Source organism: Diuraphis noxia, unplaced genomic scaffold, assembly GCF_037042655.1.
Source record: "Diuraphis noxia isolate RWA-SAM2 unplaced genomic scaffold, SU_Dnox_SAM2 contig0001, whole genome shotgun sequence".
In the NCBI taxonomy this organism is placed as follows: Eukaryota; Metazoa; Arthropoda; class Insecta; order Hemiptera; family Aphididae; genus Diuraphis; species Diuraphis noxia.
The window spans coordinates 19,170,760-19,197,929 of NW_028301711.1; the positions used below are offsets into that span (position 1 = coordinate 19,170,760).

General features: G+C 24.8%; 1 protein-coding gene across 1 annotated transcript; it reads right to left on the reverse strand.

The window, feature by feature from the left end:
• Positions 1 to 1,817: 1,817 nt before the first annotated feature.
• Positions 1,818 to 3,608, reverse strand: LOC149060203 (uncharacterized). Its single transcript, XM_089228210.1, has 4 exons — positions 3,548 to 3,608; positions 3,285 to 3,467; positions 3,080 to 3,217; positions 1,818 to 1,906 (listed from the first exon to the last, which is right to left on the reverse strand). The coding sequence occupies exons 1-4, from the start codon at positions 3,606 to 3,608 to the stop codon at positions 1,818 to 1,820; spliced, it is 471 nt and encodes a 156-aa protein (XP_089084336.1).
• Between the last annotated feature and the right edge of the window lie 23,562 nt (positions 3,609 to 27,170).

Below are 27,170 nucleotides of genomic sequence, written 5' to 3' on the forward strand. Positions count from 1 at the left end.
ACATCAGACTATCGACGTTAGGAGGTATGCCCAGCACACGTATAAATTCGTACCAATTGAGAACTGAAAGCTAGACACACAATAATTATACTTTTCATTATGCGTTAATTCTTTTTGCAAGCACAATTAATTATTAAATTCATAAGTAGTTTGAATACACGGATTGGATAGACATTTTTCATGTGTATTGCAATACATTTAACTCATAGATAAGAGTTTAAGTAGGAGCTTGGTGGGTCAATTGTTTATGACAATGCTGTTAAATATATGTAAGTAATAATAAGTAAACATAAAAACACTACAATAAATGTAATATTATACATTTATACTGATATTTTGTATTACCAAGTTTAATTACTTCAATTCATTCAAAAGAAAAGATATAATGTGATATATATTATAATAAATTGAATTTAAATTCCTTAAGCGGTGTAACTATGCTTAAAACATTGTATGATTTATCATCATTTTTATGTAGTTGGCATGCAAACATGTATTATAATTTATAAATGATATATATATTATAAATAGGTATCATTTTACTACATTATAACTTTTTTAAATTTTATTGTGTTTAATGTTATATCAAAATTTAAAATTTAATAAAATTAATTGATACCTATGTTTAACTAATAAGTACAATTGACAAATTACCTACATTTTTTCTTACTTATTTTATTGCAATACTTTTAGGCTACCCTTACCTAAAATAAGCCATTGGTTACACTAAATAAATTCCAATTCCTTAAAACATACAATATGTTGTTTTCAGTATTATTCAATAACCTATAGGCTACACAATTACCAGCAGTAATTTGTTCGAACTTATGATGAAATGTGTATATAATTGTAATATAAGTTAGGTTTGGTTATATAGGTATATAAAAAAAATATACTAGAAACACCCTTGAAGAAAAACACATATATAAATGGAATATCTTTTATATTACTCATTTCATCTATGCAAATGTAACAGAAACACAATAAAAAAATCATCATTGTATTACTTATTACTAATTTGTGACTAAACCATACTCTATTAATCATAAGAATTTCTACACGGCATGCACACCATTTTATTTGTTATATTCATTAATTTCTTAATTCACTTAATACTTTATTATTATTCATTCTGAATTTCTAACTGATATCACACATGCATATATATATAAATTTAAATTGATTAAATAATTAATTTTTGCGATCTTAAAATATAGTGAGTTTCATACACAAATTATTATAATTTCAAAAGCACATACCTACTATGGCCAATGTTTGTAACTGATTTTCAATTTCGTTGTATATGTATAATATTATGTTTGATATCTATGTATTGCTGTCAACGCACAAGTTGGTTAATTAATTAGAATTATTATTATTTTTTTTTTAAATATAACTAATGACTATAAGAATTGCAACGTTAAGTACAGTGTTTAATTTATGTATTTTAATATTGTTCAAAATGTCTATCAAATCATCAATGATCATATTTATCAATCATTATTATTATTATTATTATTATTCTATTAGGTACTACTTATTAAAACTAAAATTGTAAAAGATTGTGATTGATAATATTAAAACCAAAAACTATAAGCATGTGTACAACACACATATTATATTATAATATATAATAGGATACATTACATTTAATTGATGTTTTATAGGCTACACATATTATATGCAATATGCATCTAACAACTATGTACTTAATTACCTATAAACAATAATAATGTTGTGATACACCTAACCAGGTGTCTATATAAATAATGTATAGCATTTATTATCAAGTTTATGGAACATTTCAATTACACTTACTACGCACACGTCGTTCGCAACCAGACACCTAAATACATGGTTGCCTTAACCTTTTTATTCAATTGAGATTCGGCTTTAACAGTTTCTCCTATAATAATACAATATCAGACTATCGACGTTAGGAGGTATGCCTAGCACACGTGTTAATTTTTACCGGTTGAGAACTGAAAGCTAGACACACAATTATACTTTACGTTATGCGTTTATTCATTTTGCACGCACAAAAGAACCGGGTATGCGACGTTACATGCATCCAATCCATACGCGGATGTTCTATCCCGCACAGATTTGCATACAGTGATGATTGATAGCTAGACATTCGATTACAATTATTTGAATTATTCGTATTTCCTTATTGTATATACATTCAAAAAAGAACTGGGCATGCAGCAGGACACGGCATTACACCAGATGAGGAAAGACCGTTAGACACACAAAGTCACAGTTTTCGGTATGACTTAAATTTTTGAATTTCCGGTGAATCGATTTTCACTTGACCACCACGACTATATTCGCGACGTCGCTCTCTTTTCTCCCTCTTACCGCTATCACTTTTCGTGTTTTCGCGCGGATTTTATCATTATTATTAGGTACATAATATATATATTGACCATAAACTTTATTTCCTTCCTTCACTTATACCTACGCACGTAACGAGGTCCGCAATCCATCGCAGTTGGATTGCCTACCTAAGAGATTTGATGACTGATAGCTAGACAATCAAATACAGCTATCGCTCTACAATTTTTGACAACCAAAAGCAGCAGACAAACGTAACAAAATTTTCAGTCTGTTTAAATGCAGTTTAGTTCCCACGCGATGTTTTCGATTTTTATCCCCTCCAAAATGTGTGTGTGTTTAAAGCACTGAACACAAAAATCTTATTCCAAAATTCTCGCAAATCATTATTTTGAAAGTTACAGTTTATTATAATTAACGACTTTCAAAAGGTAATAGAACTGATAATGTTTTATTTTCGTATTAAATATTACTGTTTGATGATTACTAGGATCGATCACGAGGTAGCCACTATATAATAATACTTTAACAGACGGTCGGTTAGGTTAAGTTAAGGGATAAGGGCGGTGAAGTTAGGTTACCCGTCTGCCCGAAGGGCAGGGATGCTCGCCCTCCCGCGACCCCGTAGGGTTCGCCAACCCCCTCCCGGTTAGGTTAGCTATATTTTTAGCCCCGGGGGGTTTGGGGGCCGAGCCCCCATCTAACTCGAGGTCCTCCGGAGCCGGCAGGCGAATAGGTATACCAGCAATTGTTTCTTGAACAATATTTGGAATAGGAAGATATCTAATTTCGTTTTGGTGACCAAAGTGAGTCTTACAATATGTGACATCTATATTGATCAGTCCAGCTACAGTTCTTATAAAAGAAGGGCAGCATTGATCTAAATCATTAAAAAATAAAAATTATAAAATAATGTGTTGTATAAACTTATAACATTAGCTTTTTACCAATTTTACAAGATCCAGTGATCTTCAAAGCACGTTCTCCTTTCCCTTTGGATTTGAATACTCCAGAACGATGGCAGTAATACTTAGTGGTAATTGTTTTGTTTGTATTCACTTTTGAGCCTCTATGTTGGACATAGCGTGTCGAAGTGGCCAATTCCTCCTTCTCTTTCCAATCATTAAACTCTACAGTAAATTTTAATGAAATACAAATACCTACTTTACAAACAAGAATGGTTTTGCACATAATTTTTTTAAATCCTTACCTTGAAGAGAACCAAATTTAATCTGTACAGTTTCCAATTGTTCACTTGAAGTTGAAGACATTGTATAAATAGTAAATACTGTTTATTTGAATAATTTAAAATATAATATTTAAATGTTAATGTTTAATTAATATTTAAATATTTAAATTATAGCGCTATAACCAATAAATAATATCAACCGATGATGTGATAAGGCAACTGCCGTGATAGTGTGATACTGATAACATAGTGCTGATAAGAGGCGCTGTCTCTAGACGCTCGTTAACATGACCGCTTAATATTTGTCGTGATAATGATAAATTGCTAATCTAATCTAATGTCATTTAAATAACAATTGTGGTAATTTGTAAATTTTTATTACTTAAGTTTATACACTATACAGAATGCATAAAAGAAATAACCAATCGACTTTGTTCGATTTTTAAAAAACAAAAAACAAGAATCATGATTCTATTCTAGAAAGCGGTAAGTATATTTTTCATATTTCATATTTTTTCATTAAATATGATGCACTCAATTCTTATAATAATTGTGAAAGTAAGTAGTAGCCTACAATCAAAAAGTATTAACCTTTTAACAGCGGTATCTTTAGTAACATCATTAAAAGCAAACATTCAAAAGTTTAGATCTGAAGATGAATTATTTAATAATATATATCAAGATACAGTTCAACTTTGCTCACAAAATAATATAATAATTCCTGAAGTGAGAAAACGTAAAATATCTTGTTTTTTGGATGATAATAAAACTCAAACATTTCATCAGACAAAAGAACATGAAATTAAAATAAATTGTTATTATGTAGCATTAGATGACATGATAAATGGACTAAATACTCGATTTTCTCAGGAAACATTAGGTATTATTTCAGCAGTAGGTAATACTCTTCAACTGATTCCTACAGAGAATGATTAACAATTACTTCAAGAAAAACTTAAAGTAAATTCTGATTGTTTTAAAACAGAAATCAAATTACTAAAAGAACTTCCAGATACTCCTGAAAAGACTTCTTCTGAATCTATAGAAAATTGGATAGAATGGTTACTTAAGTTAGATAGACTAAATATATTTACTAATTTTTTTGATATTTTAAAAACATTTTTAGTTATTCCAGTCACTAGCTGTTCTAGTTGAGATCATTCTCAAAACTTTCGTTAGTGAAGTCAAAGTTGCGGAATACAATGATTAATGAAACAGGATAGACTTGATTCTTTACTGTTATTATTTGTAGAACAAGACCTATTGACTAAAATTGACTACAATGATGTCATTGAAGAGTTTAAAATATTAGTTCCCCGGGGAAAGACGTCTGCCATTATAATAAATAATATGTATTAAAAAAATGACATTTTTGTATTAATCAAATAAATAATGTGTATTGACTTATTAAATACCTATAATTTTTAGCAACAACCACTAAGTCCTGCGCACGCCTATGGTCAATAATATATACCTAATTATTATGTTTTGACTTTTAAAATAAAATAAATATTTATAACAATTCACAAAAAGAAATGCTTATTTCATTTTTTTCATAATTTTTACATATTTATTTATTTATAATAGAACATAGCATTTATTTAAATAATTTGTGATCCGATTGACTATAAAACACATAATTAGACATTATAAATTAGACTAACACAAAGTGTATAAATACATATTACTCATACAGTGGCGGTTTTGGGGGTGAGGCAAGTGAGGTGGTGCCTCACTTAAAAATTTAGTAAGAGGAATATGTTTTTTAAACATATTAGACATAGTATATATTTTTTTCATTTGTATAATATATTATTAATGTTCTGAATTTTGTCATAGAAAAATGTCAAAACAGAATATTAGATTTTAATACAAACATCATTCTGTAGTTAATAGTAATTAATAATATGGTATCAGTTTATACGGGTGTAAGGACTACGCGGAGCACGGGGCACAGGTTGTTTCAGGCTAAAATTATACGCGATTTTGTTGCCCGCCGCCCGGTGTCGACTGTGGTCTCGTAATCTTCCAACCGTACCCGTAAGAGCGACCGCTGACGGTGCCTCTCACGTGTAGTTGTATTTAATATTACTGAATAATACGATCCCGCACGCACACGAGCCGTACGCATAGCACATGCACTTCATAGGCGACGATTGAGGCGGCATGTAAACATTGGCTCGGCCGAAAAAGTACACAATAATTATTGAATTATCATCAGTGTTGGTGACACTGCGTAAAAATCAGCTAAACGACGCGCGACGTACAATTACAACACTGCAGTTATCTTCTATTCGTATCGAATTGTTTAATCATAGTCTGTGCTTGTATTGTCGTCTATCTGCTATCTCTACTACCTATTCTACTAATCACTTTCTAATCTTTTCAACATGTCAATTTGTTTAATGTATTATAAGTTTGTGTTTTTATTATATATATATATATATATATATGTAAATGTATATAATTGTTGTATATATGTATGTTAATATTTAGTCGCCTCAGTCAAAATTGAATCCCAAAACCGCCACTGTACTCATATCAATTATAAGTTATAACTCATATGTACCTACCAACTATTGTATTTTTGCGATAATCTACACGAATGCACACAATTACTTTTAAGATATTACACATTAGCTGTATTCATAAATCGAACTAAACAATAAAATAGTAAGGACTTAGTAAGTACTAAGTTGGAATCATATATTCATATGTTAGTTATTTTTAAAAAACTTGGTTAACACTGTAAATTATTAGTGAAATGTAGGACTTGGTAAAAAACCTTAAAAATATGCCTTTGTAGTTATACATTAAAGTTTAAACAAATTAATGTAGGTTGTATCACTTTTATGTTAAATAGTTGTATATCTTTTTTTTTCATTAAACTACAAATAAAACAAAACCTTTTAATTAATTACTTACCATACCAAAACTTTTATTGATAATTTTAAAAGGTACATATTTAAAACAACAAATGAAATAGGATACCAACCTATGATTTTCAATATATTTATTAAAATATGAAACAGTCCTTAATACAATTTAAACTATAAAAATTGTAAGGTACTAAATAACCATAAAAATAAGAATAAGGTCATAAAAATTTTGTATACAGAATTATATAATTTTGTATGTTTATATGAGGTTTATAGCGGTTTCTATTACATTTTAAGTTTTTATGTCAAGAAACTAATATGTCATCAACATAAATCGACAATTATTTTTAAGAAGTAAATTTTAAAGAAAAGTGTATAATCTTTATAATTAATTTCCACAACTTATTGTAACTGTTACAGATTGTATATTATATTCTTATAAATGTAAAAAGAATAAAAATAAATATTATGACAAAAACTTAATTGCTCAAAACGCTATATTATTAGGTAAGTGGTATTGTATAAGTGATGGTAGGTATATTATAGAAATATATTTTATACAAATTTGATTATATTCTGAAAAACTACACTTCACGTCTTAACCACATACCATTTATTTATTTAGGGATCGCAGATATTGAAATATCATTAAGTTAAGAATTGTACTTTATTGGTAAAAAAAAATCTTTATACCTACCTACTTAATATATAAGTGAATTTTTATGACAAAACTAACATTATATGATAAAGAAAAATTTTGTTTACGCTCATATAGTTATTGTAACTGTTACAGATTGAATATATACTAATAAATGTTAAAAAAAAAAAAAATAATAATATTAAATATTATGATATTACACTCATCAAGTGACTTGAACTGATCAAGCAATAGTAATTGAGAATGCCGCTGACAGAGATCATTGGAGAGTATTAGTAGAAGCTGCATACTTCATAGTTTAATATACTATAAACTCATTGGCATATAAAGATAAATTAATAATTATACTGATTCGGGTATGATAGCTTTGATTTAAATGAGATACATACAACTGCATGCATTTTATGTATTACCATTCTGGCACAAATAACAAACCCTTCATTTCAATCATACATTAAATTTCAGGTATCTATATGGATGGATTCTAAGTCACTCTCAAGTGTAATACATTGCTTTATTTTAGTAACTATTGTATAGGTAGGTACTAATTTTGTTAAAGAATTCAGTTTTTAAAAAAGATCTATATAACCACCATAATTAATTTCCAAGAACACATAAGATACAACGCTGGGCGCCCAAAATTGACACTTATAACGATGCCAATACACTACAGGTACAAAAAGGTTCAACTGATTGCGTTTATTGATATCTTGTAAAACATGTTGCTTGACCTTAAGACATATTATTATTATATTATGTTAAGACACATTATGATGTAGGCGAACAATTCAACGCTCTAAAAAATTATTTACAATATAATATACCTATATGAGCAGTTCAGCAGTTGTCATAAGAATGTACTTATATTGTATTATAAATTATAAAATTATTGAGGTGTATAAAATACTGCTTCATTCGACAATTCAAAAAATCTAAATAACGGCTTACCTTGGTCAATTGGAAAAATTATAAGTCAACGTCAGTTATATAAGTTGCTTTATTTTAGTAAGTGCCCTAGGAATGTTGTAATGCAACAAAACATACAGGATTCTTATCATTTATGCTCCAGTTCAGTAAATCAGTAATTCAGCAGTTCGGTAAATTAGACTGACCCAAGTGGTCGATGACAATCTTCAAGTTTTGAACACCAATACACCGAATATTAAAAAACATTTTTAACTGGCAACAAAGTGTATGGGATTCACTAGTAGTTTATAATTTTCTTATTAACCTGATTAAATACTATTGTTAAATTATATCACTATAATAGAATTATATAAATAAATAATGTTTGTTCATTTAAAAAAATATTTTGACTTATGTGTGATACCTGTTTTAGGACTGTAAATTTGTTATGTTTGTTCACATAATATACATATTGTTTTAGTATTACTATTCATACTTTACTGTTGTATAATATATTGTATTACTAATTATAGATAATAAAGGATATTTTGATGTCTACCATACGTTCCTACACTGTACACTGGATGTTTTGAAGCATTCAGCTATTCTACGATCTCGCAATATAATTTACTGAGATGTGAAATCTTGAAACCTGAAAATTGGAAATCACTGGTTGTGTGAAATATGAAGATTTAAATTTTGCTAAAAACCTACATGTAATTATAAAATACTTAAAACTCTATAAGATTTGTATAATCAATTTTTCAATTATAGTTTCAGAACAGAAGAAAAACCAAAACATTCTTTAGAACGCCAGAATACATTACACCTTAGCTATTCTCAAAAGGGGTCATGATTCTGATTTGGAGTGCTTATGTTTGAACTGAATTTCTGCAAAAAACTCAAAGAAAAAAATTACCTGATAAAAAAAACCATAATCTTTTATGTTTAATTTTAGTTGATATTTTATTATAATAAGCCCGTTTAACAAATTGCTTAAGAAGATTTCAACGCAATATTGATTTTCTCTCTCTGGCTCAAGCGCAACATGGACAAAAGGTATTTTGCAGAGAATCATTTTTTCTATGTTTTTAAGTAAGCTTGGTTTAAAATCATCCATTACAAAAATGATAAAGAATAACATTATATAAATACATTATATAATAACATATTGATTTGTCTAAATGTTGTCTCAAGATATGTCATTCTCTAAAAATATGATTCCTTATCTTTTTTGTTATAGCTGATTTTATTCTAAGATAAAAAAAAAATGATACTACGTAAATATATTTTGTGTATGTTGTGTGTGGGCTAGAAAGAGAAAACAAATGGTGCGCTGAAATCCCCTTAATAATATATAATTTTTTTTATAAAACGTAATTTTAGTTTTAATTTTTTTTTAAATCCATATTACATGTATCTTAAAGATAAATAATTAACTATTTAAGTACCCAATAATAATATGTAAGATTAAGTTAACTGTATTCTGCACTAACTAGATAACAAATGCTTCACACGCATTTGGTGTTTCTATCTAACAAGTTAGTAACATTGCAAATTTACACTAAAAAAATCATGATTACCTTTATTAATTTAAAAATTAGAGTGAATCAATCTATTATGAAACATACCAGTAAGAGTTTTATCTGTGGTTGCGTGTGAATTTCTTATGATATTCAATTTTTGTAGTGAACTACGAGCATTTTTAATTTTTTGTATTACCTATTGTATATTAAGCATAACTTGCTAAAAATAAACTATAGTAAAAATCCACTTACAAACATAGCTAATGTTCAACCATTAAGTTTCATAATAAGGTTGATTCTCTCTAATTTTTAAACTAACAGAGCTACATGTGATCAAAGCATAAATTTGCTATGTTATGAACTTATAAGATGGAATCAACAAATGTGTGTCGTCCTCTTATCTGGTTTGTGCAAAGTATGGTTTGCTTAATTTTACATAATATTGTCGAATTCTTACATAATCAAACATTTATATGCAAGATTCATTTAGTATGAATAAAAAAACGAAATTTAATTTGAAAATATTAATAGTAAGTACATTTATAACAAAATACTATTAAAGAATTGATTTTTTTCTTTTATCATTTTTGTTTTTAATAAGTAGAATTGTACAATACACGTTTTAATATAATGTTGTTTAATAGCACTTAACCAATCAATTACATATTTGTATTAACATTTTTTTTCTATAATAATCAAAACTTTTGACTGATGTCTAGGTAATAGTGTACCTATAAATAATTACAGCAGTGTTCATACTTCTTGGCTTACATGTTTTATCATTTATGTATTGGCAAATACCTACTGGGCTTGGCAACCAACTTCAATATTTATTAATCCTATAGAGTATCAGTAAAGTCTAAAATAACTTATTCATAAAAATAAATATTTTTAGAAATACTTAAAAAAATTAGAAAGCAAACTAAAATATTAGAGCATACTTTAATTATTTTTTAAAAAAAAATAAAATATTTTGCATTCCTAATAATTATAAAAACCTGATTTTAACATAGATATTAAGACATTATTAGTAATATCAATAATATGTGTCCATTACATTAAATATATAACTACGTTTAAATGATAATTAGTACAACATAATATAATTTAAAGTAGCAACGTATTTGTCACCATAATAACGTCTGTTGTATATGTTCATCAATGTTATATTATATTATTCACTTTTATTAATATATAATAAATGTATAATAATAATATTTTATAGGATTAAACTGATAAAAATATTATATTATATTATTATTAATGATTTATAATATTACACAGTGCATTAAGTTACAATATTAGTGATAAGTGTATAGTTTATTATGGCTATAAAAACTAACACATTATTATATAATAGTTTAAGTAAATAATTATTTACATTTTAACTTATCTCAGCTATTAGTACAATTAAAATAAAATCTTATTCATTACCTATAACTTTTGTTATATTGAAACATGTGTAGATAGAAATATTTGCACAATACATTATTGTATAATATTATTTGGATATATTCATAATTTATATGTAACATGTAACATAAGGTACTGACGAAATTATACTGTAACAAAAAACCTTTTACAAATCAAAACCAATATTTTTATATTGTCTACTGTTTCCAAATATGTATTACAAATAGTAGTAAACAATAACTATTGACATTTGTATTTAGGTTCCTATTAGTAAAATGGCTAATTCTATTCATAGGCGCTAAGATAAAATGTTTATAATTTTGTTTTATTTTTTAGTTTATTATTATATTATTACAGCCATACACAATCTTTCTATTTAGACAATTTATGATGATCATTGATTGTTACTAAATTCTAAAAATATTTATCCGTAAACAATTGTAATAAGAAAAGAAAGATGTAAATATAAGCCTATGGTAGATATTATTCATTAGTTAATAGGTATATTTGTTAAAATATTATTCTATTATGGTTTTAACAATAAATGATCGAATGTTTTTGTATCGTAATAATTATCACTTTTTAAAGTGATCAAGTAGATCTATTATATAGTCAAGTAGATTTTAGATATTACAGATAATATTGAACACACTTTATAATGAAATACTAGGTAATGCAACTTGCTTTAAATTTAATGAAAAATCATAACAATACATTTATTACAACAATGCTTACAATATAGCAGTAAAACATATAGTCAGAAATTGTATTGGTTTAATTATAAAAATAAAAATTTAGATAATATCCTTTTTGATTTTAATATGGATATAGTTTTTTTTAAATCACTCATATTATACAACAAAATGGGGATCTGAAAATATGAATTACCTATAATTACATATATGTACATATAAGTAGTATAGATGTACCATTCCTGGCGCACTTTTATTTTTATCAGTAAAAGATCACAAAGAAAACAATGTGTAAAAAGATCAGACAATTGAAATGCAATAATAATTAAAATATTTTTCATAGAACTTATGATATTAATAATTGAAAATTGAAATGCAATAATTATTAAAATATTTTTCATAGAACTAATGATATTAATAATTGAAAATTTAAATGCAATATTTCCCCAAAAATATTTTTCACAAAAAATATGAAATTAATAATTAAAAATTGAATTGCAATAATTATTAAAATATTTTTTTTTTTTACAAAACTTATGATATTAATAATTAAAATTGAAATATAATAATTATTAAAAAGAAATTGAATACCTTAGTTAAAGGAATTGAAATGTATAATAAAACAATGGATACAACTATCAAAGATTTTAATAAATTACAAGAAAATGAAATGCAAAATGAAATAGAAAAATCAATATTAAATAATAAAATATTAGTTAAGTTTTGTAAATATGAATACTATATTACTAATAATAAAAATATTAAAATCATGAAATATAATCTAAATGCAATCCCTATTAAAGGAAATATTATAATCGTCGATAATGGACACAATATTTCTGGAAATGGAAAGCCTTATGCTTCTAAAATACTAGAATCACCAACTTGGCTCGAAATTTGTAAGATAGCCAATGATATGATAATTACAACAGGTACTTTTTTATTCAAATATCTTCATGATATTTGTGTTTTTCAAGATTTAGGAAATATTAAAATTTGTTGTCTTGGCATGGGAGGTACAGATTCCGATCACAAATTGCTTAGAATATAACTAAATAATCATCATTTTTTAATAGAAATATTTCTATTAAAAATATCTTAATAAATTATATTTAAATAAATTTTTTATAATTGTAAATAAATTCTAAACATAAATGTCCACATATAGGTGGATCATCATAGTTTTGAAACTTGTCATTGTTATACCACAGATTATCATCACCTAAATAATTTAAAATTTCAGGAGGAGGAGTACTCGAAAATGAATCAAAATATATTTTATAATTTTTTATTTTTTTCCATGCAACCCAATGAGAACCATTTTGAGTAGAATTATTTAAATTAAATATCCCACATTCATTTAACCAAGGTTTTTCAGGTAATTCATTTATCATGAAACAACCTCTAAATTTTTTTATATTATTCCCAAATTTTATTATATCAAAATTACTTAACGGTTCGATATTTATATTTTTAACTTTACTCCAAAAAGTTGTATAACAACCTGGATAATTTTTAATGTTTTTTCTAAATGTTGATATATCGAAATTAATCATTTTTTCGATTTTTTTTTTTTATTTGTCTTCAATCCAGAACCTTTATTTTTTTCCATTTCTTTATTGTGACGAATTATTTCCTCTTCTATTTTTTTCTTATGTTTAGTATCTTTATAACTATCATACAATGCAATTAAAGCTGGAGTAGCTACTGCTGCAGCTTCTAGAAAAGGTAAAATTAATGGTAAAAATCCACCTTTAATTTGCTTCGGTGTAATCTCCAACCTTACTCCAGAATTTTTTTTCTTGGCATTTTTTAATTTATCTATTTGATTTTGATCTAAATAATATTTATTTTCTCCTTTATATATTTTATCACTAGCAATATGAATTGTTGCATTAGAATTTTTTTTATGAGCTTCAGCCAATTTTTTTTTATGGTTTTCAGTTAATTTAAAATGCATTTTATTATACAAAATATTAAATTTTATTCAAATATTAAATTCATTCCTAAATATCTTTTTGTTTTCATTACATTTGCAGTTGTCAAAGCAGCAATTTTTTCATTCAAAGAACTATCAGAAGCATAAAATCTTTCCATTGCTTTTTGTTGTAAATTTTTATCAGCGATATGTCTTGTTTTAGTATCTTTATGATCTTTATAAAAATAATCATGTTCTCTTGCATATTCGTCTAACTTGTTAATCGGGGGAATATTTTTATCTAAATTTGTAAATGGTCCTAGATAATTATATCCAGGCCAATGTATCGGAGGTAATTTTGAACAATTTAAAAAATCATTAAAAAACCCTGAACCTTTTATAATATCCTTTGGTAAATGTGAAATATACGACATTAAGTATTCTACACCTTTAACGGGAATATCAATTATCTTTTCTATTTTTTTAATACAAAAATTAAGAATTTCAAGTTTTTCATCATGATAAGTGTTTTTTCCCGATCTTTCTGCAGATGATATAACATGTAGTCTGTCAATTAATTGTTTAATATTATATTCTAACTTATTTGTTGTTTCTTTTGGTAAATTTAACAAAGATTGTAGTAAATATTCAACACCTTTTTTGGGAGTATCAATCAGTGTTTCCATGTTTCGTTTAAACAAATGAACAATACCAAGTTTTTCATTATGAAAACCATAATTTCCCGCTATTTCTTCTGCTAATATAAAATATAGTCTGTCAATTATTTTTATTATATTATCGATATAAATAAATTCAATAGGATTATTTGTATATTTTATTAAACCTTCTCCTTTGGGTAAACTTTGTGATTCTTTCAGTGTTGGTGATTTATCTTTTTTTGATGTTTTTGGTTTACTTTCTTTAGTTTTTGTTGATGTTAGTTTAATTTTTTCCCAAATAGGTTTAATCATTTCATTATATTTAGCACTTCCACTTGATTTAGGTTTTCCTGTGTTAATATCATTATTTTGGTATATTGAATCTGTTTCAATTAATATTTTTTCATAATTTTCAAAATCTTCTTTTGTATAAAATTCTGATTTTGTAACATCTGTATGAGTTAATAATCTCCACATACCTGGGGTTAGTATATGTTTTTTTCCATTTAAAATTATATCATCAAAGTCAAATATTATAGGGTATTTTCCGATCATGAATTCATCAGTTTTACTTATATAATATATTCCAAATGGATTAACACCTTTAGCTTCATTTGGTAAAGTTGGTAAATATTTTTGCGCATTTTCACCTAATATTATTATATTTTTAGGCATAGGAGATTTATTTGTTGTTATTAGTGGAGAACTTTTAGGTGTTTTCATATTATCTTGATCTTCTGTTAATCGTAATAATTCTGGATTACGAGGTTTATAAGGAGTAGGTATTATCATCTTTTGAATATCATTATCGGTTTTAATAGCAACCTCTTTAACATCATTAACAGATGATTCAACATTTGATAAGGCTTTTAATATTGGTTCATAATGTTTTACTTTTTCTTTTGATGTATATTTATCGTTTAAAACTGTTTTTCTATAGTTATTTTGTAAATTTTTTTTAAGATTAATTATTTTTTGGATATTTTTTGGTGTATATTCAACGTGCCCGAGAATAGGGGACGCGTTATTGTTGTCACCTTCATCTTCATCTTCATCTTTTTTTATAAAATTTAAATTTTTTTCGGATTGTTCTAAATCTGATTTTTTAAAAGTTTTTTGTAAATTTTGTCTAAGATGAATTAATTGTTTCATTTTGTCTGTTTCGTTTTCTAAGTTATTTCCTACCTTGGAATTGTTTTGATCTTCAAATGTTACATTTTTTTTAATTTTTTTTTTTAATTCATTTTGAATTTGTTTGATATCCATTTATTAAATAAAAAAAAAATTTTATCGTTCATCAATACTTAAAATATCATTACCTTTATTGTCATAGATAACATTTTTTATTATGTCTATTGTTATGAAACCATATGTTTTTATTTTATTTTTTTTATCATATGTTTTACAATAAGTTCTAAAAATGTCTTTAAATTTGTCTAATGGTATAATTTTACTAATAAAATCGGACCATATTTTTTTAATATAATAATTTGATTGATTAAAAACAATTAAAACAGTTAAATTATTTCTTATTGTTTTTATATCTACTGAAGTATAACTTTGTGTTAAATAAATAACACTAATATTCTTTGATCTCGATCTTATAAAATATTCCATTATCAACTTTTGATCTTCTAAAAGAAAATCATCAATAACCACTACACTATTAGGTTCACAATCATCAACAGATATTATATCACCATCAGAAAAATGAATGTTTATAGAAGATATTTCATCAAATATTTTTTTTAATTTTTTATAAACTGGCTGATCAATATTTTTTGTAAAAATATATAGATTTTTATATGGAATCCAATAACTTATAATCATATTATACAACAAAGTTGTTTTACCACAGCCAGATGCTCCTACCACTAAAACTCGTGAAGGTATTTCAAATAAAGATTTTTCTTTACTATCATCTTCAATATATTTTTTTACCATTAATTTATCCATTTATATAAAAAAAAATATATATATTTGCTATTATAAATAATAATGTATAATATTTTTAAAAAATACGATCAATATATTGAAAGATCTCAATATAAAACTTTTTTACCTTTGAATAATTCACAACTTAATACACCTAATAAAACTACAATTTTTAGAATAGATAATATAGATGATTTTCTGAGCATTAAAGATGCAAAGTTTTATATTTATGGTAGATATTTGCAAAAAGATGGAAAAGATTATCCTAAAGATTCAAAAATACAACTAATTGATAATTTTCCTGCATTTTTATTTACTAGAATTGAAGTTAAAAAACATGGTAAAGTCTTGGATGAAATCGAAAATCCAGGAGTTGCTAGTACAATTAAAGGTGTGTTAGATTTTTCTGTGGATCCAAACGGACCAATTATAAACTCAGGATTTTCAAGTAAATATAAAGGTGGAGGTCGTTTTAATGTAATGGGTAAGTTATCACAATTCGGATTAGGATGGTTTAAAGACCAAATATATCCTGTTTTCCAAGGTGATATGGAAATAAGTTTTACGAGAAATACAGATGATGATGCGTTAATAAAAAAAGTTGTTACAGGTACAGAAGATGGAAAAATTATTATTGATGAATTTACAATTAAAATTCCAATTTTAGAATTCAATCCTATGTATAAAGTTTTATTGTTAAATGATTTAAAAACAATTTCTCAAGAAAAAAAATATATTTTTAATTTTAAATCATGGCAATGTATTGAAGAAAGAAATATATCAGGAAAAACCATAAAACTCGATTTAACAACTCAATATCGAAGTCTTAATAGTCCTTTGTTTGCGGGTGTGGTATTTCAAACAAACAAGTTAAATACTCAAGAACATGATCCTTGTGAATTTGATCATTGTAATGTGAAAAATTTTAGGTTTGAAATAAATGGAAGACGTTATCCTGAAGAAACTCAAGATTTAGATTTTAAGAATGAAAAATATTGTGAAGCTTATGATAGTTTAATGGATTATAAAAAAACTTTTCATAAAACTCATCAAGAACTTCCTTTGATGTATAATGATCCAAACGATTTTAAAACATTTAGAACAATATATCTTGTAAACATGACTAGACAACCAACAAATATTTCTGCAACTAAACAAAATATTATTTTACATGTGGATTTCAATGAAGATTTACCTAAAAGTACAATTTGTTATGTATTTTTCATCAGAAATGATGAATTTTTATTTGATATTGAAAAAGGAACAATTGAAGAATCTTTTACTAATTAAATTAGATAATAGATTTACACTTCTTTTAAGAGAATTATTTTCATGTCTTTCTGACAACAATAATAGTACTCCACCTCTTTCTGGAATAAATTTTTGTGTTTTCAATAGAAATATTTCTATTGAAAAATAATTTTAATATTTATTTTGTTTTTCTTCAATTAGATCAAGATAAACAATAAAATCATCACCAAAATTAACAATATCACCATTTTGATCAAGAATATATATTTTTATCATTTGAATTGTTCTTACATTTACTTGTCTGTACATTATTGGATTACATCTTATAAAAGGATTATTTGAATCATAATAAAAAACAAACAAAAGTTCCTCTTCGATAACTTTTTCATCAATAGATGAAACAGACTTTTCAATTATGTTGCAATGTACTTCTAACAATTGTTTATTTATATTACTATCTAATTTTTCAGAATCTCCTACATGTTTATATAAAAAATTATTATCAATCCCTAAACTTAATTTTAAATTTTCGTCTATCAAACAAGTATTTTTTGAAGTTAATTTAATAAAATTATTATCATTTAGTAATTTGATATTTGAAGGTAATATACTATTCAATTGATCAATTGAATAGTTACCTTCAATTTTAGTTTTATATATTTTATCAGATTTTTTTGTTTGGCTAAATATAACACCGTTTATATTTTTTAAAAAACATTGTGTATAAAAAATTGGTTTGTTTGATCCTGTTATTGTATATTCAATATCAGGACCTAGTTTCCACGAATCAGGCCATACCCTATTTATAGGGATTAAATATCCCATATAATCAAAACCTAAACAATTTGATAAATATTCATCAAAACTTAGACCGATTGAGGCTGTAATATTTAAAAAATCATCAATTAATTCAAGACTTATTTTAGGAAAATCATAACAATTCATTAAATTTTCAATTTCATTTATTGTGTATATTCCTATTGGAATTTCAATCTTCGGTATTTCACCATTTCTACCTAATCTAATTATACATTCTTGATCTATATTTATATATTTTTCTTCAGAAGTAGGACAATACATTAAAGTATTACCAACTAATGAAAAATCAAATTCTGTATTTTCAAATCCTAAATTTTTTTTAAATTTTTCATCTAATTTATAATAACAAGGAGATTCAATTTGAATTTTTTTATTATTATAAGATAAGAATACCGGTTCAATTAATTTATTTAAATATGAAATGCTATATATACCTTTTTTTATATATATTTCTCTATGTTCAATTTCTATTTTACAATCTGATTCAATATTAATCAAATTTAAACTTTTTAAATACATTGATTCGAGACCTATTTTGAATTTATTATTATCATTGAATTCTGGTTGTGGTAAATGAATATAACCATTTTTTTTTACTTTTATAAATACCATTTATAAAAGTTTATATATTTTTTTTTCTAATTTATTCAAAATCAATCAAATGCATTGATTTTCCTTTGTTTAATTTTTTCATTCCTTTATAAATAAGATTAAATTTTGTTTTCGAATTTTTATATAACGATATATTTTCATCTGTCATTTCATAATTATCTAAATATCTATTTGGTAAAAATACTCTAATTTTATTATCTAATACAACAGTTATTGTTTTACCATGCTCTGTATCAAAATATTCGAAAAAAGTCACCTCATATTTTTTTCCTTGTTCTAATGTATCTAATTTTACAAAATCATATTGAGTGTTGTCGCATTTATTTAAAGATGCTTTAAAATTTTCCATTTCTATTATTTATTATAATAAAAATAAAAATTTTTAAACATCGAAACATTAAAACATACATTTAAGCATAACAACATAACTATGTAAATCAATTAATTATGTTCACGTTGTCGTTGTTGATTTTCACGTTCACGTTCACGTTCACGTTCACGTTCACGTTCACGTTCACGTTCACGTTCACGTACACGTTCACGTTCACGTACACGTTCACGTACACGTTCACGTTCATGTTCACGTTGTTCTATTATCTTTATTGTCACATTGCGGAAATAAAGCATATTCTTATGTTTCTTAAGTTTCTTGATTTCATGTTCATATTCTTCACACTGTTTTTTACGTAGTTCGATTTGAGATAATACCAGGTTAAATATATTATATTCATTATAATCACTATCACTATCATATTTACCATTTTCACGTAGACATTGTTTATTTTCATGTTTACATTCGATGATCAAATTAGTAGGTAATGAAAAAACAACATAACTACGTTGAATAATTACGTATAACTGTATAAGTATAAGATGAATAATTACGTATAATAATATTTACGTATAATAATAATAATATATAATATATCAACGTTTGTGTAGCTAGACTGATTATTTTTTTTTAACATCCGGTATTGAATATCTTATCATATATATATATATATTATGAGGTTTTTATTTATCGAATTATTTAAATAGTGTTTAAATATCATTTATACATGTCCAAGTGTTGTAGCCTGGTCAGTTAATGCGTTTGTTTTAAATGTGTTCTTAGTAAGATCGTAATTAGTGGGGAATGTGTGGCGCTGCATATTCTCCTGCTAATTTAATCATGCTTTGAAGACGTTTACAGTAAATTGGATAGGTGTAGGCGCCCACCTATCTAGTTCTACTGAAAAACTGTAGTTGACGATCAACAACACTTGGATAATTTCTCCCTCCCACGATAGCTTTACAGATATCTGTAAAAGAGTTCCGGCCTCCTTTTTTCATAACGGGTATCTGTAAAGCTGGGAATGATTTTACCGATTTTTTGCATTTTTTTTCAGATTTTTTTTTTCAATTGAAAATATTTGTTATTATTATTATTATTATTATTAAATATTTTAAAGTCTGATAATTCATTTAATAATTGATATTATCAAGTCGGAACAGCACAGATATTATTTATATACTTATCTACACTATATACTAAAAGTTTACCCCTCACTTCATATTTTTGATTTAAGTATAACTCCGGTAATATTTATGTTAGAAAGTTCATTTTTGCTTTAAACATTTTTAATTTTAATTCTCTTTAAGTCCCCCTCATAGTCTGATAGTCTAAAATTATTTCCAAAGATTTTTTGAAAAATCAAATAAAAATTTTTGCAATATAAAATGAGCGATGAATTATTACAAACTATACATTGTCTTAAATGTAAAAAAAGAACAAAAAATTTAAATCCTATTAAAATACAAACAGTTAATGGTCAATGGAGAATTTCAACAAAATGTTTGGATTGTAAAACAAATAAAAGTAAATTTACAACATCATCTGAAATTGAACAACCCGTCACCAATAAATCTATAAATCAAAATATTTCAAATAATACAGACAAATTTTTATTAGCTAAAGAACTTCATAAACGCGATGAATTATTACAAACTATACATTGTCTTAAATGTAAAAAAAGAACAAAAAATTTAAATCCTATTAAAATGCAAACAGTTAATGGTCGATGGAGAATTTCAACAAAATGTTTGGATTGTAAAACAAATAAAAGTAAATTTACAACATCATCTGAAATTGAACAACCCGTCACCAATAAATCTATAAATCAAAATATTTCAAATAATACAGACAAATTTTTATTAGCTAAAGAACTTCATAAACCAGTCAGATTAAGATTTCCTAAAAGAAGGATTATCACTAAAGGTATTGATGATCTATGGGCTGCTGATTTAGTTATAATGAGAAATTATTCAAATGAAAATAAAGGTTATTGTTATATAATTACTGTTATAGATACTTTTTCAAAATTTGTATGGGCATTACCACTCAAAAATAAAGATGGTATTAGTGTTTCAAAAACATTTGAAAAAATAATAAAACAATCTAAATCACAAAAACATCAACCACCAAAATCACTACATGTTGATAAAGGCTTGGAGTTTGTAAATAAACATTTTAAACAAACTTTGGAAAAATATAATATTCATATGTATCATACTCAAAACGAAGAAAAATCTGCAATTATTGAGCGATTTAATAGAACATTAAACAAAAAAATGAGAATAAAATTTGAAATGCAAAAATCTAAAAAATGGTTTAACATTTTACAATCTTTAATATATGAATATAATTTTGATGATATACATAGATCTATTGGTATGAAACCTTGTGAAGTAAATAAATCTAACGAAGACCTTGTTCTACGCAAATTATTTTTTACAAAAAACAAACCTAAATTAAAAATAAAATTTAGCGTGGGTGATAGAGTCAGAATAAAAGCTTATAAAAAAACATTTGCTAATAAATATAGTAAAAATTGGACAACAGAAATATTTATAGTTAATGAAATTTTAAACACAAAGCCTATAACCTATAAAATTATAGATTTAAACAATAAAGAGGTTGAAGGGAGTTTTTATAACGAAGAGATGCAAAAAACAGAATTATGTAAGTTATTAACTTTAACCCGTAGAGGATCAATGTTAATAAATTACATAAATTCTAATAAATTTTCTATATTATTGTCTCCAGATATTATGTATTGTTATTTTTAATCGAAATTATTCTATTAATAAATTGAATCTAAAAAATAATAATATTTTTTATAATAAATAATGAATATATTAAATATTACTGAACCCTTAGTTAAAGAAATTGATAACAATAATAAAATGAATATATTAAATATTACTGAACCCTTAGTTAAAGAAATTGATAATAATAAAATGAATAACAAAAAAACATATCCTCCCAAAATTTGTGATAAATGTAACTTAACAGTTGATAGCAAAAATTGGGCTGCTCATTTGAAAACTATTCGTCATCAATCAAATGATATAGATCAAACAATTGTACCTTTTAGATATAATAAAACATACAAAGGATTACCAATTAATCAAGAAAAACAAAACAAATATAATTATTTGAAATTAATGAAAAATGATATAAAAAAATATATGAAAAAATTTTCAAAAAAAGATAATTTATATGTTGAATTTTGTGCTATTGAATATCATGATAATACTGAAATAATTAAATATAATTTACATAAAATTCCAATTTATGGAAATATTTTCATTATTGATCAAGAAGATGATAATACTAGAAATCCTTATATTTCTAAACTATTACATTCACCAAGTTGGTTAGAACTTTGTAGAATAGCCAATGATATGATAATTACAACAGGTAATTATAGACATCGTTTTCTAGAAGATGTTAAGGTTGTTCAAGATTTAGGAAATATTAAAATGTGTAAATTTTTTATGGGATCTTAATATTAAAATAATATTAAATTAAATAAATCGACTATATGTTTCACATTGTTTTTAAATGACATGAGTTAAAGGAAGTGATATCTATAATACAACAGATGAGAGGTGGGATAGTAAGTAGGTCAACTCTTATCTGTTTTTAAAAAATGTATTTTTAATAGAATAATTTCTATTAAAAATTTGAATGTAAAAAAAAAATAATATCCTCTATAATAAAGAATGGAAAGTTTAAATAAAATTGATTCCTTAGTTAAAGGAAATGTTAATATTAATAAAATGGATAACAAAAAAACATATCCTAACAAAACTTGTGATAAATGTAACTTAACAGTTACTTACAAAAATTGGTCTAGACATTTGAAATCTATTCGTCATCAAACAAATGATGTAGATCAATCAATTAAACCTAAGTTTAATAAAACATACAAAGGTAGAACAACAAAACAAATAAGACAAAAAAAAGAGAAAATACCAAAAACAAATAACAAACAAATAAGAACAAAAAAAGAGATAATATCCAAACCACATAGAGTTTTCAATTTTAGTGCAAAAATGTTTGAAAAGAACAACATGATTCGCCCTATTTTAAAAAATGAAGAAACAGCATTTCAAAGTAGATTAAAAACTTATGTTATTAAAAATAATAATATGGGTATTAAAGATGTTCAAGTGTTTTTAAATCGTTTAGATAATTCAGTAATAGGACAACTTAAACATGCATTAAAGAAGAAAAATTTAAAAGTTAATATTATATTTCTTGCTATATATAAGAGAGGTACTAATGAAGAAAATATGGAATATAAAGAATATAATTTTAAAACAACAAATAAAATTTTAACTACAAATTCTGACTTAAATGATTATTATACAAATGAAAAAATTAAAATTTTAAATGAAATTGAAGTGTTTGAAATGAAAGATTCTCAATGGAGACTTCATCAAATTTTAAGTTTGGGAATAAATATAAATAAATATGTTCCTTTTAAGGGTTCTTCATATATTCCATTACCTAAACATATTGGAGATAAAAAAGCTATTATCAATGTTAAAAATAAAGATGATAAATGTTTTCTTTGGGCAATACTCTCTGCTTTACATCCTGCTAAAAAAGATGCGCAAAGAGTAACTAAATATATTCCTTTTGAAAATGAATTTGATAATGCATTAAAAGGTATTGAATTTCCAGTAAAAACCACAGACGTTCCAAAATTTGTTAAAAGAACAAAAGATATTTCTATTAATATTTATTGTTTAGATAAAAAAGTAATTGTACCTTTAGAAGTAACTATTATAGAAAAAACCAATCATATAGGTTTGATGTATTTAAGAAAGGATAATAAGAATAAAGGTCATTATTGTTGGATTAAGGATTTATGGAAACTTTGTGGAAGTCAAATGACAAAAGATGGTCATAAAAGACTTATATGTAAAATGTGTTTAAATAGTTTTGATACAAAAAATAAGTTAAATGACCATCAAATTTATTGTGCTAATAATAAAGCTGCTAAAATAGTTCTACCAGAAGCCTATAATAAAACTTTAGAATTTCAAAATTATAATCATTCATTAAGAGTCCCTTTTGTGATTTATGCTGACTTTGAATGTACACTTAAACCAATATATACTTGTCAACCAAATGATACAGAATCTTTTACAAAATGCTATCAGAAACATATACCTAATAATTTTTGTTATTATATTAAATATAGTAATGATGATTATAAACCTCCTGTAGAATATTCTGGTCCAAACGTTGCTCAAAAATTTTATGAATGTATGAAAAATGAAGAAATACTTATTTCTAAAATGTATGATAAAATAGTTCCTATGAAAACTTTGAATGCAGAACAATTAAATAATTATTATAATAAATCTGATAAATGTCATATTTGTGAAAGATATTTATCAGATTTACCTCCAATGCTAGAGAAAAAATTTAAAATAATTAAAGATGTTATTGAATATTACAAAAAATTTAAAATAGTTAAAGACGGTGATGATGCTAAAAAATTAAAATTATATAAAAAAAATTTTAAAATAATTAAAGATGTAATTAAATATTACAAAAATTTTAAAATAGTTGAAGACGATGATGCTAAAAAATTAAAATTGTATGAAGATAAACTTAAAAACGAAATAGAAAATAAAAATAAAAATATGCGAAAAGTTCGGGATCATGAGCACTTAACTGGATAATATAGAGGAGCAGCACATTCTATCTGTAATCTTAATTATCAAAATCCACGTTTTATTCCAATTGTTTTTCATAATCTTTCAGGTTATGATGCCCATCTATTTATAAAAGAATTTGGGAATGATAATGAAAAAATAAAATTACTCGCAAATAATGAGGAAAAATATATTTCTTTTTCAAAAATGATGCCACGTAAAGTAACTAGGAAAGGCGAAGAAATAAAAATTTATACAGAATTAAGATTTATTGATTCATTCAAATTTTTACCTAGTTCTTTAGACAAGTTAACAAATAATTTAAGAAATGATTCAAAATTAAATTTAAAAAATAAATTTAAAGAACTTAGTAAATATTTTCCTGAAGAACATTTAGATTTAGTTACTAGAAAGTTAGCTTATCCCTATGAGTATATGGATTGTGAAGAAAAATTTAATGAAACATGTTTACCTCCTATTGAAAAATTTTATAGTTCTCTTACTAATAAAAATATAACTAAAGAGGAATATGAAAACTCACAGAAAATTTGGAAAGTGTTTAATATACAAAATATGCGTGAATTCACTAGTTTATATAATAAGATCGATGTTTTATTATCAACAGATATAATAGAAAATTTTAGAGATATTTCTTTAAAAAAATATAAATTAGATCCTATGTGGTATTACACAACACCAGGATTTGCATGGGATTGTATGTTAAGAATGACAAAAGTAAAATTAGATTTATTAACAGATATAGATCAAGTATTGATGTTCGAATCTGGAATTCGAGGTGGTTTATCTCAATGTAGTCAAAGATATTCAAAAGCAAACAATAAATACATGGGAGATAAATTTAAAAAAAAGGAGGAGTCAATATTTTTACAATATTTGGATGCAAATAATCTTTATGGGTGGGCAATGAGTAAATATTTACCTACTGGAGATTTCAAATGGGTTGATAATGTGAAGAATTTTGATGTAATGAATATTTCTGATAAATCATGTAAAGGTTATATTTTAGAAGTAGATTTATCTTACCCTAAAGAACTTCATGATATACATTCAGATTTTCCTTTAGCACCAGAAAAACATTTTGATAACGAACAACTCCCAAAATTATTAACAACTTTGTATGATAAGAAAAAATATATAATACATTATGAAACACTAAAATTATATATTAATTTAGGATTAAAGATAGAGAAAATTCATAGAGTGTTAGAATTTAGTCAATCTCCTTGGTTAAAAGTGTATATTGATTTTAATACTAATCTCAGATCAGAAGCTAAGAATGAGTTTGAAAAAGACTATTTCAAACTAATGAATAATAGTGTTTATGGACGTACTATGATGAATGTTCGAAATCATGTTGATATAAGATTATGTTCTAATGCACTCAGCTTAGACAAATTAATTGCAAAACCAAATTTTGATAGAAGGTCAATTTTTACAGAAAATTTAGCTGCAGTACATATGAAAAGAACACAAATATCTTTCAAACAACCAATATATCTAGGAATGTGTATTTTAGATTTATCTAAAATGTTAATGTATGATTTTTATTATAATATTATAAAGAAAAAATATGGAAATAGAGTTAGATTGTTATATACAGATACAGATTCACTAATATTAGAAATAAAAACTAATGATTTTTATCAAGATATGAAAATTATGTTAGATCATTTTGACACTTCAGATTATTCAAAAGATAATATTTATGGTTTACCTTTAGTTAACAAAAAAGTCTTAGGAAAGTTTAAAGATGAGTTAAATGGAAAAATTATGACTGAATTTATAGGTTTAAGATCCAAATTATATTCACATCGAATCATAGATACTGAAAAAGAAATTAAAAAAGCTAAAGGTGTTAAAAAAAATGTTGTGGAAAATAAAATATGTTTTAATGATTTTGAAAATTGTTTACTAACAAAAGAATCAAAATATGTTAAACAAAATTTATTTAGAACTAAGAAACATGATATTTTTACTGTAGAACAAAACAAAAAAGCTCTAAGTGTTTATGATGATAAAAGATTTATTTTGGACAATGGTATTGATACATTAGCTTGGGGACATTATAAAACAAACATAGATAGAAATGATTTTGTAAACCATCTGAATACACTAATTAGAAATCAAAATCAAAAAGATTAGAAAAATATTTTTAATAGAATTGTTCTATTAAAAAATGTTTATAATAATAATGTGTGCCTGCATTGGGCATGCGTTTAAATATATGTTTTTAAAAAAAATTTTAATTATTAATAATATAAGTTTTGTAAAAAAAAAAATATTTTAATAATTATTGCATTTAAATTTTCAATTATTAATATCATAAGTTCTATGAAAAATATTTTAATAATTATTGCA